This window comes from Belonocnema kinseyi, chromosome 3 (genome assembly GCF_010883055.1).
Source record: "Belonocnema kinseyi isolate 2016_QV_RU_SX_M_011 chromosome 3, B_treatae_v1, whole genome shotgun sequence".
In the NCBI taxonomy this organism is placed as follows: Eukaryota; Metazoa; Arthropoda; class Insecta; order Hymenoptera; family Cynipidae; genus Belonocnema; species Belonocnema kinseyi.
Window position 1 is genome coordinate 118,448,325 of NC_046659.1, and position 23,106 is coordinate 118,471,430.

At 29.4% G+C, this 23,106-nt stretch overlaps 1 protein-coding gene and 1 pseudogene across 2 annotated transcripts in view; both read left to right on the plus strand.

Moving 5' to 3' along the window:
* The window catches only part of LOC117170216, a 52,500-nt gene extending 41,088 nt beyond the window's left edge, over positions 1 to 11,412 (plus strand). The window contains exons 5-6 of one of the 2 annotated variants that reach the window (XR_004466744.1): positions 3,030 to 3,980; positions 10,534 to 11,412. Coding sequence is in view for 1 of the 2 variants with exons in the window: in XM_033356830.1 (XP_033212721.1) it covers positions 3,030 to 3,901 (872 nt within the window). In the remaining variant the exon portion in view is untranslated. The remainder of the gene's footprint in view (positions 1 to 3,029; positions 3,981 to 10,533) is intronic. The other variant, XM_033356830.1, reaches the window with a different exon arrangement.
* A 6,284-nt stretch (positions 11,413 to 17,696) lies between these two features.
* Positions 17,697 to 17,847, plus strand: LOC117170431 (annotated as a pseudogene).
* Positions 17,848 to 23,106: the final 5,259 nt, after the last annotated feature.

The following is a 23,106-nucleotide window of genomic DNA, read 5'->3' on the forward strand; positions in this document are numbered from 1 at the left end:
CTTAAAGATGGTTTTATCAAATTCCACTTCAAAGTGCATTAGTAACATTCAACAAACCTGGTAAATTGTACCTTGAGCAAAATTATTATTGTCTCAATTAGTTTTCTATAAATTGTGCTGCTTACAATACTGCTCGAATTATATATTTTTTTATCAATTGTAATCTTCATCGCACAATTTCAGGAAATCACAATAGGAAATCTTTTAAGACTTGTTATAATGTAGAAATTATTTTATAATTAGGTGAAAGGAAGGTCGGAGTTGAAGTATTTTTAGAATTTTCCCATGTCTGAGATGAAACGGATATTCAAGTTTCGATTTTGTTAATAATTTAGTGCATACCTAATTTACTGTCGAATGGAGAATCTCGCTAAACTTTCTACTGCATTTAAATTAACTCTTATTCCAACTCGTTTTTACTTTCAAAAACAGGAATGATTTAATTAAATTCATCTTCACTTTTTTCAAAGTTATCAACTCGATTTGATTGCTTTTATAATGTAATCAAAGAAAGTTTCTTTTTTTTATTATCTTGTAGAAGATTTTGAAAACCTTTCACCGCCCGAATGTGCTCGAATCTATAAAACAACTATTCTTTTCTTCACAAAAATTCATATTAAGGGGTTCCGCCAATCCCATAAAGTTAAAATAAACACCATAAGCCCCATAAAGAAAGACGTTTTTTGTAAATATTTCTTTTTACAATTAGTCTTTTTCTCAGTTTTTTTAGTAAAAATGGTTTCTAATGAAGAAAATATTAATTTTTAGTGGTATTCAGATAATCCAAGCAATTGTTTAAATAATCTATTATTGGTTATAGTAGTTTTCTCATAGAATAGGGGTGGAAAGCCGCAGTTTTTTCTAAATTGTTAAACTTTTTCGTTTGAGCAAGGAAATAATGAATTTAACAATAAATCATTATTTAAACAATTGATAACAATTTTTTACATTTTTCTTTCAGAATATTGATAAAAAATTGTGCTTTTTTAAAATTGTTAACCTTTTTTTAAGATCTCAGTCATAGCGTGGAAATAGTAAATTGAAGTTCACGAAAATAATTTTTTAACAATTTTTTATTATTTATAAAAATATTCTTTTAGAATAATAATAGAAATTTGCGGTTCGTTCTCAAATTTCGAACAATTCATTATTGTTCATTAATTATAACTGTATTCTATTAGAATAATGCTAGACAATTGCGTTTTTTAACTAAAATTTAATGTTTTTCTTTGGTTTTTCATTTAGAAAATAAATTATAAAAAAAATAATTATTTTTTAATAATATTCCAATTTTTTGAATAAAATATTTTTACCTAAAAGTAAAAATTTCTCTTTTGCAAATTTAAAAAAAAGGAGAACATAATTTTGCTGAAAAGTTAAAATCCCGAGTGTTGATTAATTTTATTTTACCGAAGAAAAGTGAAGCTACCGAAAATATTTATTAAGAAAATTAAAATATTCCCAAAAGCAAAATTAATACAGCTAGAAAAATTTAGAAATTTAAAATTACCAAAATTATATAGAAATCATATAGAAAATTATCAAAATGATTATATTCCCTTAAAATACAAAAATATTTGGTATCTGCTCAAATAACATATTATTTTATATATGGGAATCTGAAATATTCGAGAATTTACTGATTTTGACAATTAACTTATTTCTGTAATTTCAAATTTTTAAAATTTATATAATTTCTTAAGTTTCCAATTCAGATACTTATATTATCGGGATTTTCCTTTTTCAGCCAAATTGTGTCGAAAAATTTCTAAGAAAAAACTTCGTTTCTTTTAAAAAATTCAACAAAAAATACTTCTTACTCATTTTTATTTTTCATCGTTCTCGAGAAAAATTAATTAATTATTATTTCGCGAAAAAAATCTCGTGGCCAAAAAAATCACTTTTTCCGTATAAAACTCTTAATCTCAAAACCTGTTATTTTATAAGTAAAAACTTGTTTGAATATTCGATAAAATAAACAATTTGGGGTTTTCTATTAAGCTTGACTTTATCTTCCCGGCAAAATTTAAAAAAAAGTAGAAAGTGGATTTTATTGAAATCCCCATTTTTTTATCCAATATTTTCTAAACAGTTTTGCTTAAATACAAAAAAAAATATTTTATAAGTTTTATGCAGACCAACTAATTTTTATGGCCACGAGTATTTTTTTCTCGAAAATTTGAATTTTTTCGGGTACTATAAATTAGAAATTTTGTAATTAATTATAAAAAAAACTGATATTTTGGTTTTAAAAACAGGTAATGCAGTATTCCTATTTTAAAACATTTTTAAATAATTAGATTAATTTGTTATTTCTTGCAATTTTTTTTAATATAATAATCGTCCATTCTAAAAACCGAGAAGTCGAACCTAAAGCCTTTTTATAATTATTTTTTAAACCACAAAATAATTTTTTAATAATTTCAAACGTTGCAAAGCATAATAAGTAAAACTTCAAGGTCATAAAAGATATAAGTATTTTTTGTAGAACTTTTTAAAGCAAGCAAACTTTTTTCTTGTCATTTTGTCGAATCTATCGCCAATGTGATTACTTTTTAGATTAAAACAAATTTGGTGTATGATTGCATGAACATTAAAAAAAACCCAATCTGTTTTTCGACCACCCTAGTATCTATCCTTAAAAATATAAGCCTAACCAATTAAACTCTAACGTTTCATGACACAAAAAACTAAACACTCACGATACTGGTTCAACCGACTCTTGATTTAGCCACTCCCGGTTTAGTAATTCCTAGAACTGAAAAAACACCAGCAGCGTAGCGTAGAGCCGCAGTGCGCGAGTACTCATTCGAGTATATTGCGCAATATTATGCATTCCAATTGGAAACAGTTCAGACGTCCCTGATTATTTACGTTTCGATACTCCCGATTTAGCTGCAAGGTTACTTGCAGACAACCCTCGAAACTGTGGCTAAACCGAGAGTCGGGTATAATTACAAACGTTAAATACCTAATACTACAATACTAACAAAAAAACTGACAGGACCTGACAGACGTTACATTTACAGACGATGTTCAAGCCGGCCTAGTGATCATGACTCCCACTGATTCTGACCACCACCAAGAGGACCATCATCAGGATTTGGACCCTCGACACCCTAATATTAAAGGCTTGGAGGATAGCTTCGGTGGCCCTCAAAAGGGATCTAATATGGGTAACATTCTCAAGGGTATAAGTGGAGACTCAAGTTTAAAGGGTCAATTTTCTCCTCAAGAGCTTCAGGAATTTCAGCTTCCATCCACCAAATCACCTCCTCCATTTACAGCACTAAATCATCAAAACTTTCTGAGCGACAACAAAAATCTGGAATATTACCCCATTCCAGACAATCAGAATGATGGCTACCATGTCGAAATACCAAAAATAGCTCCTCTTCCAATATCAGAATCGAATCCAAGCAACAGTCTACATATCGATTACCCTCCGAACAACTTCGTTCAGAATGTTGATCAGCTCCACGTTTCTGGCCATACCAATATATTTGAGCCGATGAAATTCCAGAATGAAAATCACCCGTTTTTTAAAAATGGAATTCATGGTCTCGAATTACCCAAATTGACAACGCTTGATCAGCACAATTTGCAGGAACAATTTTCAAGTTCACAAGTTGCTGGAATTAAAGGGTCTCTTCTTTCTGGATCTCCAATCAGATTTGGCCAAGAGCCATTGAAGATACCGATTCTGAATGAATTACCTAAGGAACATCGACAGCATTTCAAACAAATTGGAAATGGACCTTTTCATCTTAAGACGTTTGAACCGTTTAATACGAAACAATTTGGTGATGCTATTTTTGGCGGGAAAATAATTCATCAAGGGTTTGAAATTCAACCGTCTGTGGGATACAGTTTGAAGGATTCTGGTCTTCATAGGACATAGAATTTGAGACTGAGATTTGAGACTAAGGTAACATTCGACTTTGACGTTGACATTTGGAGGCAAAAGAATTATTTTTGAGGTACTTGTTATTTTCAGAATTTGGTAATTTTTGTAAAGTTTGATTGTACTGTTATGAACTTAATATTTGACGATATTATTGTTATTGTGGGTGAGTTCAACTTTAGCTTAGTCTAAATTTCAAAGAGATAAGTTTTTAATAAGCTAAGTTGATAATCAAATTTTTGAATCCTTAACAGAATTTTTTGACTGAAGGACTTCCGGTTTTTACAACTAGAGATAGATTCGTTACTTTCAAGATGAGGGATAGCGTAATTTTACCCAAAAAGCAAAGTTACCGAAACAGAATTATTCCGAAGAATGAAAATTCCCGGAATTTGTATCTTGAAAGAAAATAAGACTACCGAAAATGTTTATACCCGAAATTTAAAATTCCTCTCTGAGAAAAAATCCACTGCTTCAAAATCAGAAAATTTATTGATTCAAATCTATGTATCAAATTCACGAAGAAAATAAATCGTGGATTTTTCAAATTCCCAGTAATAAAAAATTATATTTAATAGTTGCACTTTAGCATTAATATCCCGTAAAAAATAAAAAAATTATTCCAAACGTGAAAACAAGAAATATTTTTTACGGGAATTTAAAACCTCGAAAATTTAATATTTTTCGTAATTCTTAATTTCGTCGATCTGATATTTTCCCGAACTTAAAAATATGGAAATTTATTCTTTCGGGAATGAAATGAAATTTGATTGAAGTCAATTTTTTATAATTTATTATTAATTGAAGTTGATGAAATTTGAAACCCCAAATTTTAAAAAGGTCGAAATTAATAAAGTACCGAAATTTTAATATCTGAGTTTTCAAATTTCTTAAATATGTATAAAATAATATATCATTCTATTTAATTATTTCGTGTATGTATATTTAATTGATATTTTAATTTATTTTTTAATATATTATATTATTATTTATATTTATAATAATATTTTTCATGATTTAAATATATTTTTATTTAATATTATTAATTTTTAATTTCGTTAACACTCATTTTCGGAATGCTTCAACTTCGTCAATAAACATTCTTAGGCATTTCGATAGTTTCCGAAAAATAAAAATGTTGAATCATGAAAAATGCTAAAAATTGAATTCCCGAAATCAGAACCAAGTAAAAAATTTTCGAAAAATGAAAATTTCCTCAACTTTAAATTTCTGCAAAATTTCAAAAGAAAATAAAGCTACCCAAGTAGTAAATTTTCGTATTTTTAAATTCCCGAAAATGGTGAATAAGAGAAATTGGAAATTCTTCAAAAGAGTAAATTGCAGAATTATTGCGATCATATATATATATATTTTTTTATTTTTTAAATTCAGAAAATTACGAATTTCGGGAATTTGAATTTTCGGGTAAATCAAATATTAATAAAATTTTTAAACCCACATTTTCAACATTCCAAAATTAATAAATTATCAAAATTTCAAATTTGCAGAAAACAATCCAAAATCGGTTTTAATATATTTTATTTGGTAAAATAATATTTTACTTTACATTTGTGCATTTCAAAATCCATAACAGCTTAAATTAAAAAGTAAATCTGGGATCATCATATTTTTTCAGAATGTCGAAATTTGGGAAATATTACATTTTCTGGTATTTGTTGCTTTCAAAAATAAATAATTTTGGTTATTTTAAACTTCTGAATTTTCCTAGTGAATCTAAGATTAACTTTTCGAAGATTTTAACTTCTTTAATAAACATATTCGGTAGTTATATTTTTTCTTGACAATTTGAAATTTTGAAATTTTTTATTTTTCTGAAATTTCTTATTCTGATAATTATAATTTCGGCATTTTCATATTATATTCTTGAAACGTTGTTCAGAAGTGTTCCATCCATTTAAAATAAAAAAAATTATTTTCTATTTTCATTCAAAAACTAGAAGTAAGCAACAAATTAAACAAATTGGAATCAACTAGAAGTAGACCTTGAAGAGAACAAACAATTTTTAAGGAAGTAAAAAAGAGAATATAATTATACACTTTCGTTTTTCTAGGCCATAACCGTCCAGCAGCGAAAGTGAAATATTTTTAAAAACAAATAAAAATAATTGTTTGAAAGCCAGAGATGTCTGTAATAATAATTACGCAAATTATTCAATATTTTCTGAAATAATAAGTGGCTTAATTAACTCGATAATTCACTCGCGCACCAGCTGCTGAAAACAGCAGTCATGATGTTTATGACTTCATGTTAAGGGGAAGACTTTTTTCACAAAATAAAGTTCTTCTTTCAATAAAATTATATATTTAATTAAATATTAGGGTTTTTAATAGGTTTTTATGGGACGACTGAAGAATACCGAAAAATAAAATCCCCGCCTGTGTAAAATTCCCAAATAATAAAATTCTGGAATAGTTTATAGCATAACCGATTTTGAAAATTCTCGAACAACAAACTTGCGGACAGAAAATTTGCTGAATTATAAAATAACTGAACTGAAAAAAATCCCGAAAAATAAAATTCCTAAATATAAAGAATAAAAATTTGGTTTTTTTATTAAGAAAACGTTTTATTGTGACAATTTAATTAATTTTTATAAATAAAAACAAAGATTTTAATTTTTTCAATGTAAGAATTTTCCAGATCGGATATTTTATAATGCTGCAATTTTTTGTCAGGAATTTTAAATGTATGCAATATTATAAACAATTTGGAGTTTCACTATCCAGGAATTCTTAAATTCGGTAAAATTATAAACTTTTCGGGAATTTTATTATTCGCAAATATTCCAATTCTGAAATTTTATTATTTGGAAAGTTGATTATTCGGGAATTTTCCAATTCAGAAATTTTATTATTCAATAATTTTCCAATTAGGGAATCTTATTATTTGGGAATTTTATTATTCGCTAGCTTTCCAATTCGGGAAGTTTATTTTTCGGCAATTTTATCATTTAGAAATTTTATTATTCCGGAATTTTATTATTTCAAATCTGAATAATGATATTTGAATATTTTTATTCAGGAATTTCAGTATTCGATAATTTTTTAATTCGTGGAATCATATAATTCAGAAATTTCATTATTCATGAATTTCATTATTCAGCAATTTTATTATTCGGGAATTTCATTATTCGATTATTTTCTATTTCAGGTAATCATATAATTCGGGTATTTAATTATTCAGGAATTTCATTATTCAGAAATTTTCTAATCCATGAGTTTCATTATTTCGCAAATTTATTATTCGGGATTTTTCCAATTCAGGAATTTTATTATCCGAAAATTTTGTAATTCAGGGAATCATACAATTCGAAAATTTCATTATGCAGGAATTTTCCAATTCATTAATTTTATTATTCGGGAATGTTGTATTATTCCGGGATTTTATTATTCGGGAATTTTATGATTGTAAATCTGAATAATAATATTTGAATATTATTATTTAGGAATTTCATTGTTCGACAATTTTTTAATTCAGTCAATCATATGATTCGGAAATTTCATTATTCAGGAATTTTATAATTCATGAATTTTCCAATTCATGAATTTCATTAGTTGGCGATTTTATTATTAAGGAATTTCCCAATTCAGGAATTTAATTATTCGATAATTTTATTATTCGGGAATTCTCCAAATCAGGGATTTTATTATTTCGGAAATTTTTTTAGTCGGGAACTTTCAAATTCAGAAATTTTATTATTTGAAATCTGAATAATAATATTTGAATATTATTAATCAAGAATTTCATTATTCCATAATTTTCTAATTCAGGGAATCATATTATTCAGGAATTTAATTATTTGACAAGTTCTTAATTCAGGGAATCATATAATTCGGAAAGTTCATTATTCAGAAATTTTCTAATTCATGAATTTCATTATTCGGGAATTTTCCAATTCAGGAATTTTATTATTTCGGATATGTTTTTATTCTGGAATTTTCCAATTCAGAAATTTTGTTATTCGGAAATTTTATTATTTGAAATCTGAATTATAATATTTGAATATTATTAATCAAGAATTTCATTATTCCATAATTTTCTACTTCAGGGAAACATATAACTCGGGAATTTCATTATTTGGGAATCTTTTGATTTAGGAATTTTATTATTCGGGAAGTTTCCAATTCAGAAATTTTATTATTCGGGAAGTTTGTAATTCAATAATTTTATTATAGGGGAATTGTTCAATTTCAGAATCTTATTATTCGGTGAATTTTCAATTAAGGAATTTCAATAGATCGTCTACTTTATCAACTATTGTATAAATAAAATTTCTTCTGAAAGTTAAACAGGTTATTATGATAATTTTCAGTTCAAAATTTTTCAAAATGAACTTTAAAAAAAGCATTCAAAATTGCATCAGTTTCTATTATACAATTTATATATTGAAAAGTTTCTCATTGCAACTATACAAAATTGAAAATTTTAAAATTGCAAATCGTTAAAATTAAAGAATTTTTAATTATGAATCTTTAAAATTGAACTATTGAAAAAAAAGTTCAAAATTATTTACCTAAAAAATATCGATGTTGAAAATGGAATAATGTCCAAATCAGTATTTTTTAAATTCAAGGTTTTTCAATTTCATTTTTTTTAATTAAGGGAATTTAAATTGATAATTATACGTCTTATAAATTGAAGAATTTTCGATTGTAAACTTAAAAAATAGAAGAATTTTTAATTTTGACGATTTGCACTAACAAAATTTGGCAATTTTAAAGATTTGCATTGGAAATTTGTTTAATATGGCAGATTTAGAATTGAGAACTTAACTTCTTATCAAAATCGAAGAATATTTAATTGAAAATCGTTAAAATTTAAAAATTCTCTGTGGTAAATCTTAAAAATTGAACTATTAAAACAAATGATCAAAATTGCATACCTTTAAAATATAAATTTTAAAAACTAAATAAATTATAATAATATATTTCAAATATTTAAAAACTTTTAATTTTAGCTTTTAAAAAATGCAGAAATTTAAATTGTAAGTTTTTGAGATTAAAGAATTTTTTATTCTGACAATTTAAAATTAAAAATTATCAAAAATTCGACTTATAAATTAAATTTGATGCAAATTTTTAGTTTTACCATTTAAAATTCTGTAATATTAAGTATATACCTAGGAAATGTCTTTATTGTGTAACATTTATTATCAAAAACTGTACTTTTTTTCTTCAAAATCATCCAGATTTCATAAAATTTGTTCATAACTTTTTCTTTAATTAAAGAATTTACAATTGTATATCTCCAAATTTAATTTTTTTTAATTTAATTTTATGCAGGTTTTGAGTTGTAAAATTTAAAATGATTTAATTTTGATTATTTACATTCGAATTTGCTTCAATTTGAAAAATGATACATTATTGAAAACTTTACTTTTGAGCTTCACACTCATCCAAATTTAAGAATTTTTATTTATGCTTATTTAAAATGTAAGAGTTTTCAGTTAAAAATCTTCACAATCTAAAAGTTTTTAATTTTGAAATCTTGCAATTAAAAATTATATAAATTTTGAATTTCGCCACTAAAAACTATCAAAAATTTACATTATTGAAATTCAGGACTTTTCAGTGTAAATGTTCGAAATCAAAGAGTTTTTAATTTTAACTATTTACAATTTGAAATGATATGAATTTTCAGTTTTACAATAAAAAATGGTGCAAATTTTGATAATAACAATTAAAAATTATGCAATTTTTTACATTTACAATTAAAAATTCTGTATTTTTATTATTTACATTTTTATTATTTAAGCATTTTTTGTTACATATTTAAAATAGAAGAGTTTTCAAGTGAAAATCTTCAAAATTGAGTTATTCAAAGAAAATTCTACACCTTTTCATTTTAAATAACAAAATTAAAAATTGAAGGATCTTCAATCGCATATTTTCAAATTGCTGTGGAAATAAAATCTTATACTTAAATGAAAGCTACAAAGTAATGTAAACCAATTAAAATTAAAGTTATATAAAAGTTTATTTTAAACGTTAATAAAACTGACCTAAAATCTATCAGATTCTGTTAATAATTTTTTTTTTTTTTAATTTCAAGATTTCTCCATCTTTATTCTAATTATATCTTATATTAGTTCAAATTCGAACAAATATCTTAATTTGATTATTATTCATTTTAAATAAGAAATTTTTAATAAGCGTGTGAAGCGCTGTTTTTCCAATCATTTTAAATTAATTTGCAATAATAAATTAAAATCTACTTTTTCTAAAAAGGGATCAAAAGATTTTTTTTCTGTCTCCTAATCTCGGTAGGGTTATAAACTGCTATAATCGGTCGGAAAATTGCATATGAATCCGAGTAGAAATTTTGCTATGGCCCCAATCGGGGCCCTGGCCTGGCAGACCTTAATACTGCATTAAATGCACGCCCCTATCGGGGACGGGTCTGGCTGCCCGATAAGCGGTCGGGGCTCAACTTAGACTCTACCTGTCTAGATCGGACACCGATCTGGACGAGCGTTCCATTCTCTATCCGGGCCAAATCGGGCCCCACAGTGGGTACTTATATAGCTTTAATCATTTTTGATTATAATAACTTGATTAAAATTATAATTTTTTTTTTATTTTCTCTAATAAATGTTTCTCTTTTTCAGTTGTCTACGCTTACGCTTTGTACCCAATCCGACCAAATTATCGGATAGGACAGAGGTACCTTCCATCAGAGAAGATAATGCAAAGAATTTTTAAACCCAGAGAATTGGTTTCTCCAAATTGAAATAGCTTTGCAGATTCAGCAGTTGGATCCTCTTTTCATGATGAAAAGTTAATATTAATCCAGAATTGTATGCACCAAATAGCGTGATGTCTCCTTGGACTCAGTATAAGTTTAATTTATTTTTATATGTTTCAAAAATGTTTTATACTATTTTGTATGGTAATTTTTAGATAATTATTTTATTTAGTTATAAGAATCGTTACTTGTTTTCCCCCGTAAGGATTTATTTATTTTTGATTTAGCTTTTTGAGTTGTACAGAGAAACATGTTACAAAACATATTTGTTCATCGCTCATTGCGAAAGGACAGTGACAAAAGGGTACTTAATTACCTTTGAGGCTAATTACATTTGCGATTTAATTAAATTTCCTTTCTTTCTTAAGGGCAGATGATGATTCCGCCCCAGCTACCTGCGAACGCTTCCCCCACTACACGGCCTCCCCTCGCTGAACCGAAATGTTGCCGCCGAGCCTGGTCAGCGGGAATCCTTTCTACCTATTAAAGACTGTAAAGCTGAATATTTGACTTTAAAAGTTAAAAAAAAAGGATAAACAAAAATTACTAACAAAAAAAAAACAAAGTAATTTTCATTAAAAACTCAGAAAATTTGAGTCAATTATTGACTTTTAAAGAAGTCGGGTAAGTTTAAGATATACTTAGAAGCTTTAAGAAGATTCAAAATAATTCGAAACCTAAAAAGATTTCAAAACATTTAAAACAAAACGTAAATTTTTGAAGATTTGAGTACAAATTTTAGAAGCTTTCTCGAAGTTTTAAAACGTTTCAAAAGAAAAAATTTCTTTATTAAAATTCCTGGGAAAACTAAAAAATGTTTTTTAACAATTAACTTAAAAAACGTTATTTGAAATATTTCAAATTTTCAAAATAGAAGCTGGAAGATTTTTAGGGCATATTCTACATTGGCGAAGTTTGTAATATAGGATATGAGACAATAAATTGCATTTGTATGTTAAAAAAAAATTGTCCGAGTAAAAAATAAACGTATAAAATTATTTCCATTTTTTTTTTGCTCACCACGTCCGCTAGAGTCTTAGCACTTTGTAAGTTATGTTTGGTTTGATGCATTTCAAATTTTTCGATTCTCGTATCTGGAACACTGACAAAAATTTTGGGAATAAATCGTTTTAAAGTTCTAAAAAATCAATATAAACAATAACATTTGCACATTCGTTGCAACCCACTAAATAAGTATCTGCACACAAGCAACCTATCATTGTTTTTGGAGCATTTTTAGCAATTTCTAGCGGAGAAAAAAACTCAACGTCGATAAAGTAGAAATCACATTATAAAGCTCGGTTGTAAAAACTTTGTTGTGATGCGATCTCTACTTTATCGACGTTGAAAGTTTCTTTTTTTCTCGGCTAGAAATTGCTAAAAATGCTCCAAAAATAATGACACGTTACGTGTGTGCAGATATTTTTTGGTGGAAAAATAAAAATAATTTTACACATTTATTTTTTACTCGGATAATTATTTTCAAAATTATTACTCAAACTAAATATACAAACACAATTTATTGTCTCCTTTCTTTTTATAATCGAGGACTGATTTGGTCACGTGATTATCGTAGGACATGCCCTTGGCAATTTTGTTATTTTTCCGCATTTTCAAAAAATTGTGGGAAAAATTCGAGTCCCGAGATAATACTTTCCTGGGAAGTTTTGAATGATTTTTTAAACAAATTCTTAAGAAAATATTTTTAAATATTTTAGAACCAATTTTGGTATATAAATTCGTGCTTCTAGCTTAAAATTTCTTACAATTATATAATTTAAAGATTTTTTGCTGGATTTTTCTATTTAACAGTTTAGCTGAGATATTTTTTTATTGGCTGAAAAATCCTTTTTGGCTACATTTAAAATATCTTATATTCCGTACTTTAGTCTTAATTAGGTAAAAGTACTCCCGCTGACCAGGCCCGATGGCAGCAGTTCGGATTTCTGAGGGGAAGTCATGTGGTAGGGGGAGGGGCGTTCGCAGGTATCTGGAGCGGAACTGACCATCGCCGCAACTTAATTCCTACTGAAATTGTACGTTAGATTATTATAATTATAGTAAGGAAAATTGTATAAATATTGTATAAAATACCGTAATGTAATAGTGACAAAAAGCCATAAATTTAGCGACTTGTTATTTCCTTTCCTTATTCCTGCAAATCGAAATTTAAATTATGAAAATTAATTTGTTTTTCAAATGAAAATTAAGGGAATTTAAAAGTGGTTAGATAAAATACTAATGTACGTAAAATAATTAATTTACTTTAATTAAAAGTTAAGAAACTATACGTACTAATAAGTTGAAATTAAATTTTTTTTATTTGCGCTCTTAATTAATAATTATCCACCGTTGATTACATTAGCTGCTGTAGGGAAGTTTTCCGCTATGTTTAATCAAAATTTCACCGTAAAAGTTAATTTTCAAATTAATAGCAGACTGATCAACCAAAAAATAATCATTTTCAAATATTTTTAAATATTTAAAAATTTTCTTTAACAAATTATGATTAAAAATATTTTTTTTTTAATTTTTCTAGAAATATTATCTTAAATTTGTTTTAAAATATAACATCATTTTCATCTTTCCAAGAATTAAAGTAAATGTATTACGTTGAAACCTTTCAAAATCCATAAAAAGGTTCGAAATCTTGAAAAAATTAGATTTTTTTGACATGCGAAATATTTGAAAATCTTTTAAAATCTTTTAAAATCTTTTAAAATCTTTTAAAAGTTTAAATTATTTTAAAAAAAATCCTAACAAATCTTCCCATGAGTTTTTAGATCATTTTATTATCATCTTAAATCCTTTAAACATCGTTAAAACTTTATATGAAAATCTTAAAAAATCTAGATTTTATTAAATTTTAAAAAATTTTTTTAAATTTTAAATTCTACATTTTTTTTGAAATTTTCTTTAGAAAAATCTAAATATCATTGGAAATGATGCAAAACATTCCTAAAACTTTTGAAAATCTTTCAAAATCAAAAAATTGCTTTTAAATCTAAACATTCAAAAAATGTTATTTTGTTTAAACTTTTTTGAAATATTTACCAGTTCTGAATCATTTAAAATTTTCTAAGCCTTATCTAAATATATTTTAAAATCATTCGAAGTGTTTTTAACATTTCTTTTTTATTTTTGCAAAAAGAAAAAAAAGGTTCTAAGATCTTGAGACCTTTAATAATTCTTTAAAACCTTTAAATTTTATTTTTAAATATTTAAAAATCTACATTCTGTTTTAAATTATTCAAATTTTTTCTAAAAGTTGTAGAAAAATTTTCCAAATTCAACAAAATTTCCTTCTAAGTTACCAAATTTTTCTTGAGCATTTTTAGAAATCTTTTTAAACGTTTTGAAATATTTTCACATTTTTCCAATAATCTTAAGAAAATTTATTTATTCTGTTATAACTTTAAAATTTTTAAAAAACATTGAAATTTTATTTTATATAAACTTTAAAACTTTATTTTACATTGTTTGAAATTTTTACTAAATAGAATCTGAATCGTTTGAAAACTTCTAAACCTTCTCTCTAAATATGTTTTCAAATCATTGTAATTATTCCTAAGTATTTAATTTTTGAAATACCTTCAATAATTGTTCGAATTTTTCCTAAGATTTTTCGAAAAATCTTTCACAATAAAAAATTGCATTAAAAGCCTGCCAGATTTTTTTGACAGTACCAGAAATCTTCTAAACTATTTTGAAATATTCTTCAATTTTCTTTCATAATTATTTCAAATCTTCCCAAGAAGCTTAAGAAAATTTGTGATTTTCTGGAAGCCTTTGAAAATTCTTAAAAAAACTTTTAAATTTTTTTTGCAAGTCTTTAAAAAACCTACATTTTGTTGTAAATTTGTTAAAATCATTTCAAGTTTAAAATTATTTTTCAATATTTTCAAAATCTTCATAATTTTCTACATTCTTTTTCGAAATATGAGAAAATCTTTTACAATTAAAGAGGTTATCTTAAAACCTTCCAGATTCTTTTTTAACATATTTTGAACTTTTTAAAATCCATTTTACCACTAAATAAAATTACTTATTTCCTGACAAGTTTATCGCCATCTATTGAAGTACAGAGCAAACTTTCTAAACGAAGACGAAGACTCCATTGTACCTGTCGTTACCTGTAATTTTAAATCTGAAGACCAATTCAAATCCAAAGGAACCAGATATATTATTTTGAAAAAAAATTATAATTAAAATCTTTTTTCAATTTAAAATTCAAGTTCCTTTTCTTCTGCTTTCTTTTCTTTCTATTTCTTTCATTCCTTCGTTTCTTTTATCTTCTTCCTCTTTTCTTTTCTTTTCCTTGTTTTTCTTCATTTTCCTTTTCTTTTTCTTCTAAAAAAGTAATTTGATTGAAGTTTGTAGTAAATTAAGATTTGAAGTTATTTTAAAATTCTAAAATTAATTGAAGTGAAAATATGAAGTAAAGAAATATGAAAATTATGTTTTTGAGAAAATAGCCTCGTTTTAATACTTAGAATCTGCTTTAAGAAAGAGAGACTATAATAATGTGATATAATTTTAAAAAGTGTAGCTACCTTGATAAGTATTAGATCTCAATTGAGATCAATGATCTTTCTTCCTGAGCAATGGAATCGATTATACACATTAAAGAAGAGTTTCACAAAAGTCAAGTCGGTCAACCGGACTCCCAAGTGCTTTCATAAAAGTTGAAACTCGAGGGAATTCTTCGCCGGTATCCATTCACCTAATATGATGACTGAGTTGATAAAGCAGTGGTTCATTACGAACCTTCAAGTAGAGACCCCAAGGTTCAATGAACCGCTTTCGCGAAAATCGATATATTTTATTCATTTTCGTATCAATTTAAAAAATAGGTACATGCAACAATAAAAAAACTAACCCAAGGTTAAATATCTATTTCAAAACAAAAAAGTAGAATAATTATTGTACAAAAATGATTAAGGAACTATTAGACACCCGAAGGTTGAGTAAACCGCTTTTAATAATATCGATTTATTTGATCAATTTTTATATTAATATTTTTTAAATATTTAAGTATACTAATAATAAAATAATACCTAGGTTTCATTTAAATTTTAAAACGTAGAAATAAAATAATTCTTCTTCTACAAAAATTGTTAACGGACTAGCGGACACCCGAAGATTGAGTGAATTCTTTCACGAAAATCAAAGTCTTATTCATTTTCATATTTATTTTCAAAACATATAAATGCGACAATAACAAAATTATCTCCAGCTTAAATATAGATTTCAAAACCTAAAATTAAAATATTAAAATATTGAAATATTAAAATATTTTACTATACAAATAATAAAATGACACCCAGGTTTGATTTAAATTTCAAAACCTCAAAGTAAAATTATTATTCTTCTACAAAAATTATTGAGGGACTAGCAGAGACCTAAAGGTTGAGTGAACCGCTTTCACGAAAATCTATCTATTTTATTAATTTTTATAATAATTTAAAAAATAGGTGAATGCGCAAATAAAAAAAAATAAGCCAAGGTTAACTATCTATTTCAAAACCAAAAAGTATAATAATTCTTGCACAAAACTGATGAAGGGACTATTAAGGAACCGAAGGTCGAGTGAACCGCTTTCGTTAATATCGATTTATTTGATCAATTTTTTAAATATTCAAGTATACTAATAATAAAATAATACCTAGTTTTAATTTAAGTTTCAAAACGTAAAAGTAAAATAATTATTCTTCTACCAAAACTATTAATAAATTTTGTTATTAATGGTTTTAAAAATATTTGATTATACAAATAATAAAATGATACCCAGGTTTAATTTAAATTTCAAAAATTAAATGTAAAATAATTATTTTTCTACAAAAATGATTGAGAAACTATTAGACGCTCGAAGGTTGAGTGAATCGCTTTCATAAATATCGATTTATTTTATAAATTTTTATATCAATTGTGTTTAAAATATATTATTCTACAAATAATAAAATGAGACTCAGGTTAAATTTAAATTTCAAAACCTCAAAGTAAAATAATTCTTCTTCTACAAAAATTATTAAGGGACAAGCAGAGGCCTTAATGTTAAGTGAACCGCTTTCACGAAAATTTATCTATTTTATTACGTTTCATATTAATTTAAAAAATAGGTATATGCAAAAATAAAAAATAAATTAACCCAAGGTTAAATATCTATTTCAAAATCAAAAAGTAGAATAATTCTTGCACAAAAATTATGAAGGGACTATTAGAGACCCGAAAGTTAAGTGAATCGCTTTCATTAATATCGATTTATTTCATCAATTTTTATACTAATTTTTTTCAATATTTAAGCATACTAATAATAAAATAATACATAGGTTTAATTTAAATTTCAAAACGTAAAAGTAAAATATTTTTTCTTCCACAAAATTTATTTATAAATCTTTATACTAATTGTTTTAAAACTATTTTAATATACAAATAATAAAATGATACCGAGGTTTAATTTAAATTTAACAACTTAAAAGTAAAATAATTATTTTTCTACAAAAATCATTCAGGGACTATTAGAAACCCGAAGGTTTTTTTTTACGAGGGCTGGTGAAAAATGTTTAAAAACACACCAGGAAGAATACGCACTTCCTGGTAGTGTGGAGATGTTAAAAAACACCGCCACAATGGCCCCAATATATACAAGAATATATACATAATGAGACCACTGCAACGATGCTACCAGCCAGCAAACGCGTTCTGTAACTGTTCCAGATCAAAAAAGGAACTGTGTTCTATAACAGTTGTTACAAGATGGTGACAGTAATGTTGTGGAACAAAAAGGTAACAGAGTTCTAGAACACTGTGTCAAAATTGTGACCGAACTGTTCTAGAAGAAAAAGGTAACAGTGTTCTAGAGCACTGTGACAAATTGTGACAGAATTGTTCTCGAACTTTGTGACAGCACGATTCTGTAACAGTTGCTATCGAATTGTTCTAGAACAAACTGATCATAGACGCTCTATAATATTTGTTTCAAGTTTATTTTAGAACTGTGCCTAAACAGTGTTGTATCGAAGTTCTAGAACCCTGTTACAAGTATGTTCTAGAACAAATTAGGAACAAAGATTGGTTCTCTAACACTATGGTCGAGCTGACCCTCACGAATATCCCTAATGTGGGTATCTCGAACGTAGAATGTTTGATAGTCGGGACTGCGTACGCGCTATCCCGGATCAAAATATATCCACGGTTATATCAAAATTTCTGCCTCGCAGGATATTCCGACGGATTATGCCTGGAATAACCCGGGACATAAATGGGTTAAGTCAAATCTCTGGATATCCTATTGCTGTAAGGGGTGCATTACACTGTTCCATATTTGATAAATAACATTTCTAGAACTGCTATAGAATTGTTATAGAACTGTTATAGGATTGTCCTACATTTTTTAGAATGCAGCGTACCAAGGTTCTAGAATTGTTACAGATCGGTTGTCACAGCATTCTAAATATGTTAAAGATTTGTTATACAACATTTGTAATTTAGTTCTAGAAATGTTCCAGATCAGTTGTCACAGCGTTCTAGAACTGTTACAGAATTTTTCTAATGTATGAGGGATGACATAATTACTCGCATGTCCGTAACCTGTTACTAAGTTGTTCTGGAACACGTTCTTTTGTGTTCTAGAACAGTTACAGATCTGTTCTGTAACCATGTTTGCGGGGCAATGGACCCACTAAAAAACACCACCCTTTCTTCTTGGTAGAAATCCCCCCCGGAAACCACTTTCGCATTACTTCAGAGGGTGCCGTTTTCTTGCTCTCTAGGAGCTTCTTCCAATTTCTTCCTTCTTGCATATCTGAGTCCAGCCACCATCATGTACCTACCTGAATGCACGCATAATCCTCAGCAACGCGGTAAAATCGCGCAACGGGCTCGTCCGCCTTCGGCATCCAGGTTGAACGTGGTTGGCTCTCGCCGTTGGTCACTCGGTACTCGGGTCTGATATGTTACACAAGGTGTTCTTCCCTCTTCTTCTCACATGATATTGTTTCCACGTAGGTCGCTACTTTTTCCGAGTTCTCCTCGCTGCTAAGCATTTTGGCGATGGTGTTATCTGGGCTGATGCTTCCGAAATCCGTTTCCAGCATCGTCCTCTCTACTACACATATGTCACAGGTGAAGAACGTGTGTGACGTATCATCTCTATACGGACTGCAATACCTGCAATCAGAGCTCCTTGCTTTGCCGATTTTATGTAGGTACGCCTGGAAATATCCGTGGCCCGATAGAAATTTCGTCAGAAAGTAATTCACCTCTCCATGTGATCTTTCAATCCAGGGAGTGAGATCGGTTATCAATTTAAACGTCCACCTGCTTCTGTGATCGTTCTCCCACCTAGCTTTCCGGCATAGGAAATATTCCAGGGGTCTGGACCCAGAATAGAACCCTAAGCGGCTCCTGCGGTAACCTCCCTTCTGCGAGGACCGTCCAGGGTGACCAGAAGTACTACAGGTCGTGAGTAGTGGTTCCCCTATCGCGCTGACATTCCGGCGTCCACTATGCACTGCGCTGCCTCTACGGTTCTGCGTCCCTTTCTGAACCCGCACTATCTGCTCGAGAGGTCTCTAGCCACCTGGACTGCTGATAGCAGGCAAGGTCTTAAGTCGCTCCTAGCTTCCGGGTAACTATCCTGTAGGCAAGACCCTAGGGTTCGTTTCCACCCCCTTTGTCATGGCCATCCAGCCTGCGCGTTTACTTCGCTTGATGGTTTTTCACAACTGTTTCTTCATTCGAAGAAATTCCGTATTTTTTTCGGCAATCTCATCAGGGTTTTTCTTGGCAAGCTGATCTTGTCTGCGTAACAAGAAGCAGGTCTTCCTCAACTCGACAATTCCTTCCGACCACCAATAAGCCGGATATCGGCAATCATTTCGACTCTTTCAAGGCATGGCAGCGTTAAATGCCTGCTCAATGAGGGCCATCGTCTGCTCCACAGCAGTGACAGAGTCTTCTTTCATCTCTGTGCCTCTCCGTGTCTTTACTGATGTTCCTTGCTTGCTCGTGATGACATTTACAATCTTTTCCTCATTCAGATTTGCCACGCTTCACCTTTTCGGTCTTCTGGTGTCTTCCATCACCCTCCAGTTTACTGCATTCCTTGCCACATTTTCTGAAATGAAGGAGACATCTGGTGTCGTCTCTCTCTGTCCGGGTCGTCTGAATTTCGATGCGCTAGTATTTAGAACTATCAGTCCTCTTCTGGCCGCCATCTCCATTATCCGCTTCCCCCTAGAGTTCGACTTTGGCATTCCCCACTCTAACGCTTCCGCGTTAAAGTCGCTGGCTACTACAATGCCGCCTTCCATATCTTGCAATGATTCCTTTAGGCCTTCCAGTTTAACATCGAAATCCTTGATGGGCTCATTTGGGGTGAGGTAGACACTCACAAAAGTGCTCAGCCTACTGCTAATCCAAACAAATCCCGCGCCGAATCCGTGGTCATCTACTGGTACTACACTCTGATTCAGCACCCATATCGCTGCCGTGCCGAGGGCGTCTTTATACCAGTTCGGACTCTTTTTGTCCTGGTATTGCTCGCTTATGATTAGCAGATCGGCCTGCTGTTAGCACCTGATAGGGTTCAGAAGGTCATCCGCTACTTGGCTTCGATATAGATTGCCTTGCAGTACATTCAGCATATTCGGCGGTTTCCTCTGGCTCGGTCTAAAGCATCTCTAAAGACTTGGCATTTGCCTGACTCTGGAATATGCTTCAGTTGATCCGCCGGCAACTTTAGCTTTGTGCAGTGAATACACTGCACCTCGCAATTGTAGCTCGCTTCTTTATGTCCGGTCGCGCCACACTTAAAACATGCTTGTGTCCTGCCTGGACCCTTACAGCTTCTAGAACGATGCCCATAGCCGAGACATGTAAAGCATCGCTTTACCTGTATTCTTCTTTTTATTCGGCAATGTATCCACCCTACCTTTATGTGATCTGTCTTAAGTAGCTCTTTTGCCTCTTTTTCACTCATTTCTACCACAGAAAATGACTGGCCTCTGCTGTTAGGCTTGCTGACGTAGGCCTTTAGATCCTCCGTAAGTTCCTTAAGATCACGTTTCAAGGCCGTCTTCACCTTTTCCCGGGTAGTGTAGCTGTCCAGGTCTCTGATCTCCAAGGACGTTTTTGGAACCATACTCTGGACTGAGCCGTTTTCTCCCAGCATGTTTTTTAGGGCTTCCGCTAACCTACTACTGTCCTTAGTGTCCTGTCCAATTTCGAGCAAGACACATCCGGTTCTTGTCTGAAGGATGGAGGTAATAACCCTGCCCATGTCCTTTGGTTTGATACTTTCTCGTATATCTCCTAAGACCTGTGCGTACGTTTTTCCCTGCAGCGGTTTTATAAGCAAGGTCTCTGATCTGGCTTTTAGAGTCTTCTTCCTTTTTTGCTGCTGTGTCGCCTCCCCCTCGGCATTTTGTGGTTTTATAGGTTTTTCAACCTTCTTTTTTTTGTTGACGACGTCCGTCCACGGTAGACGCGACACTAGATCTTTTATCCTCTTCTCCATTGGAGTGGCACACTGATTCTCTGCTGGACTCGAGGTTGCTCTTTAATTACTAGTGCGTCTTGGTGTGTCTAGGCTTCTTTGAGCCTGTTTTCTCGCTTGGCTCAAATTAATTTCTTGCGCTATTTTCTTCTTTTTCATTGCGCTCTGAATGACTTCAATGAACTTCGGTAGTCCGCTTTTTATATCCTGATTGACATTCCTGTCTGTCAGCTGCATCTTGCATAATGACTAGCGTGACCAACATCTCTTGCAGCGTTCTTTGAATAGTAGTATCTGCTATCAGGCATTTCTCCTGAAGCGTCGGCTCCTTGGATCGAGCAGAAGTCTCTTCGTTCTCTTTCTGTGTGTGGTTTTGTGTATTTGTTGGTGCCATAAAAGATTCGCCAGCGCATCGTGCGTGGGGCACTGCAGATTCTTACTGTGCAGCCACCACGCACTCCCTGATCAAGGCCCGAAGGGGCTGGCTTTTGATCCTATGCTGCGGCTGACACGTCGGCAGTGCAAGCACACATCAGCTCCTCGCCACGTAAGCGGAAGAGACCCGAAGGTTAAGTGAACCGCTTTTATTAATATCGATTAATTTTTAAATGAATGTTTTTAAACATTTAAGTATACTAATAATAAAATAATACCTAGTTTTAATTTAAATTTTAAAAAGTAAAAGTAAAATAATACTTGTTCTACAAAAATTATTATTAAATTTGTATATTTATTGTTTTAAAATTATTTTCCTATGCAAATCATAAAATGATATCCAGGTTTAATTTAAATTTGAAAAATTAAAAGTAAAATAATTCTTCTTGTTCAAAAATGATTAAGGGACTTCTAGACATCCGAAGGTTGAGTGAACCGCTTTCATAGATATCGATTTATTTTATCAATTTTTATATTAATTGTGTTTAAAATATATTATTGTACAAATAATAAAATTATACCCAGGTTTAATTTGAATTTCAAAACTCAAAAGTAAAATCATTCTTCTTCTACCAAAATTATTAAGGGACTACCAGAGACCTTAAGTTGGGTAATTTCAAAAATATGTGAATGGGACATTAACAAAATTATATCCAGGTTAAATATCGATTTCAAAACCTCATACTAAAAATCACACTTTTTCTAGCAAAAATTATTACGGTACTAGCAGAGACTTGAAAGTTGAGTGAACTGCTTTTAATAATATCGATCTATTTTATCAATGATTTCTATAATAATTAAAAACATACTTAAATATACCAATAATTAAATGATACCGAAGATTATTTTAAATTTCAAAACGCAAAAGTAAAATGATTCTTCTGATTAAAAAGTTAAATAAAAAATATTAATATGTACCAATAAAAAAATGATCACCAAGTTAAATTTTAATTTCAAAATCTTAAAGTAAAATAATTATTTTTGTACAAACAATTATCAGGTACTAGAAGTAAAGGATTAAAAGTAATAGTACAAATTTATACAATATTAACGCTAATATAAAACTGAAATGCTATAGCAGTGTTTAATTGCGAAATTTGAAGTAGAGACCCAAATTTTAAATGAACTGCTCTCAAGAAATTCGAAATATTTTATTCATTTTCATATTAATAAACAAAATTTTGAAATATACGAATAATGAAATGATCCCTAGGCTTAATTTAAATTTCAAAACGAAAAAACAAAATAATTTTTCCTCTACAAAAGTTATTGAGGTACTAGAAGAGACCCGAAGGTTCAGTGAACCGCTTTCACGAAAATGATTTTATTTTATTCGTTTTCACATTAATATAAAAATATTATAATATGCTAATCACAAAAGTATCCCTATTTTTAATTTTAATTTCAAACCCTAAAAGTAGAATGATTCTTCCCATATAAAAAATGTTAAGGGACTAGCAGTAAATTAACATAAAAAAGCGCGCGTTCACGTTCCTGAATTTT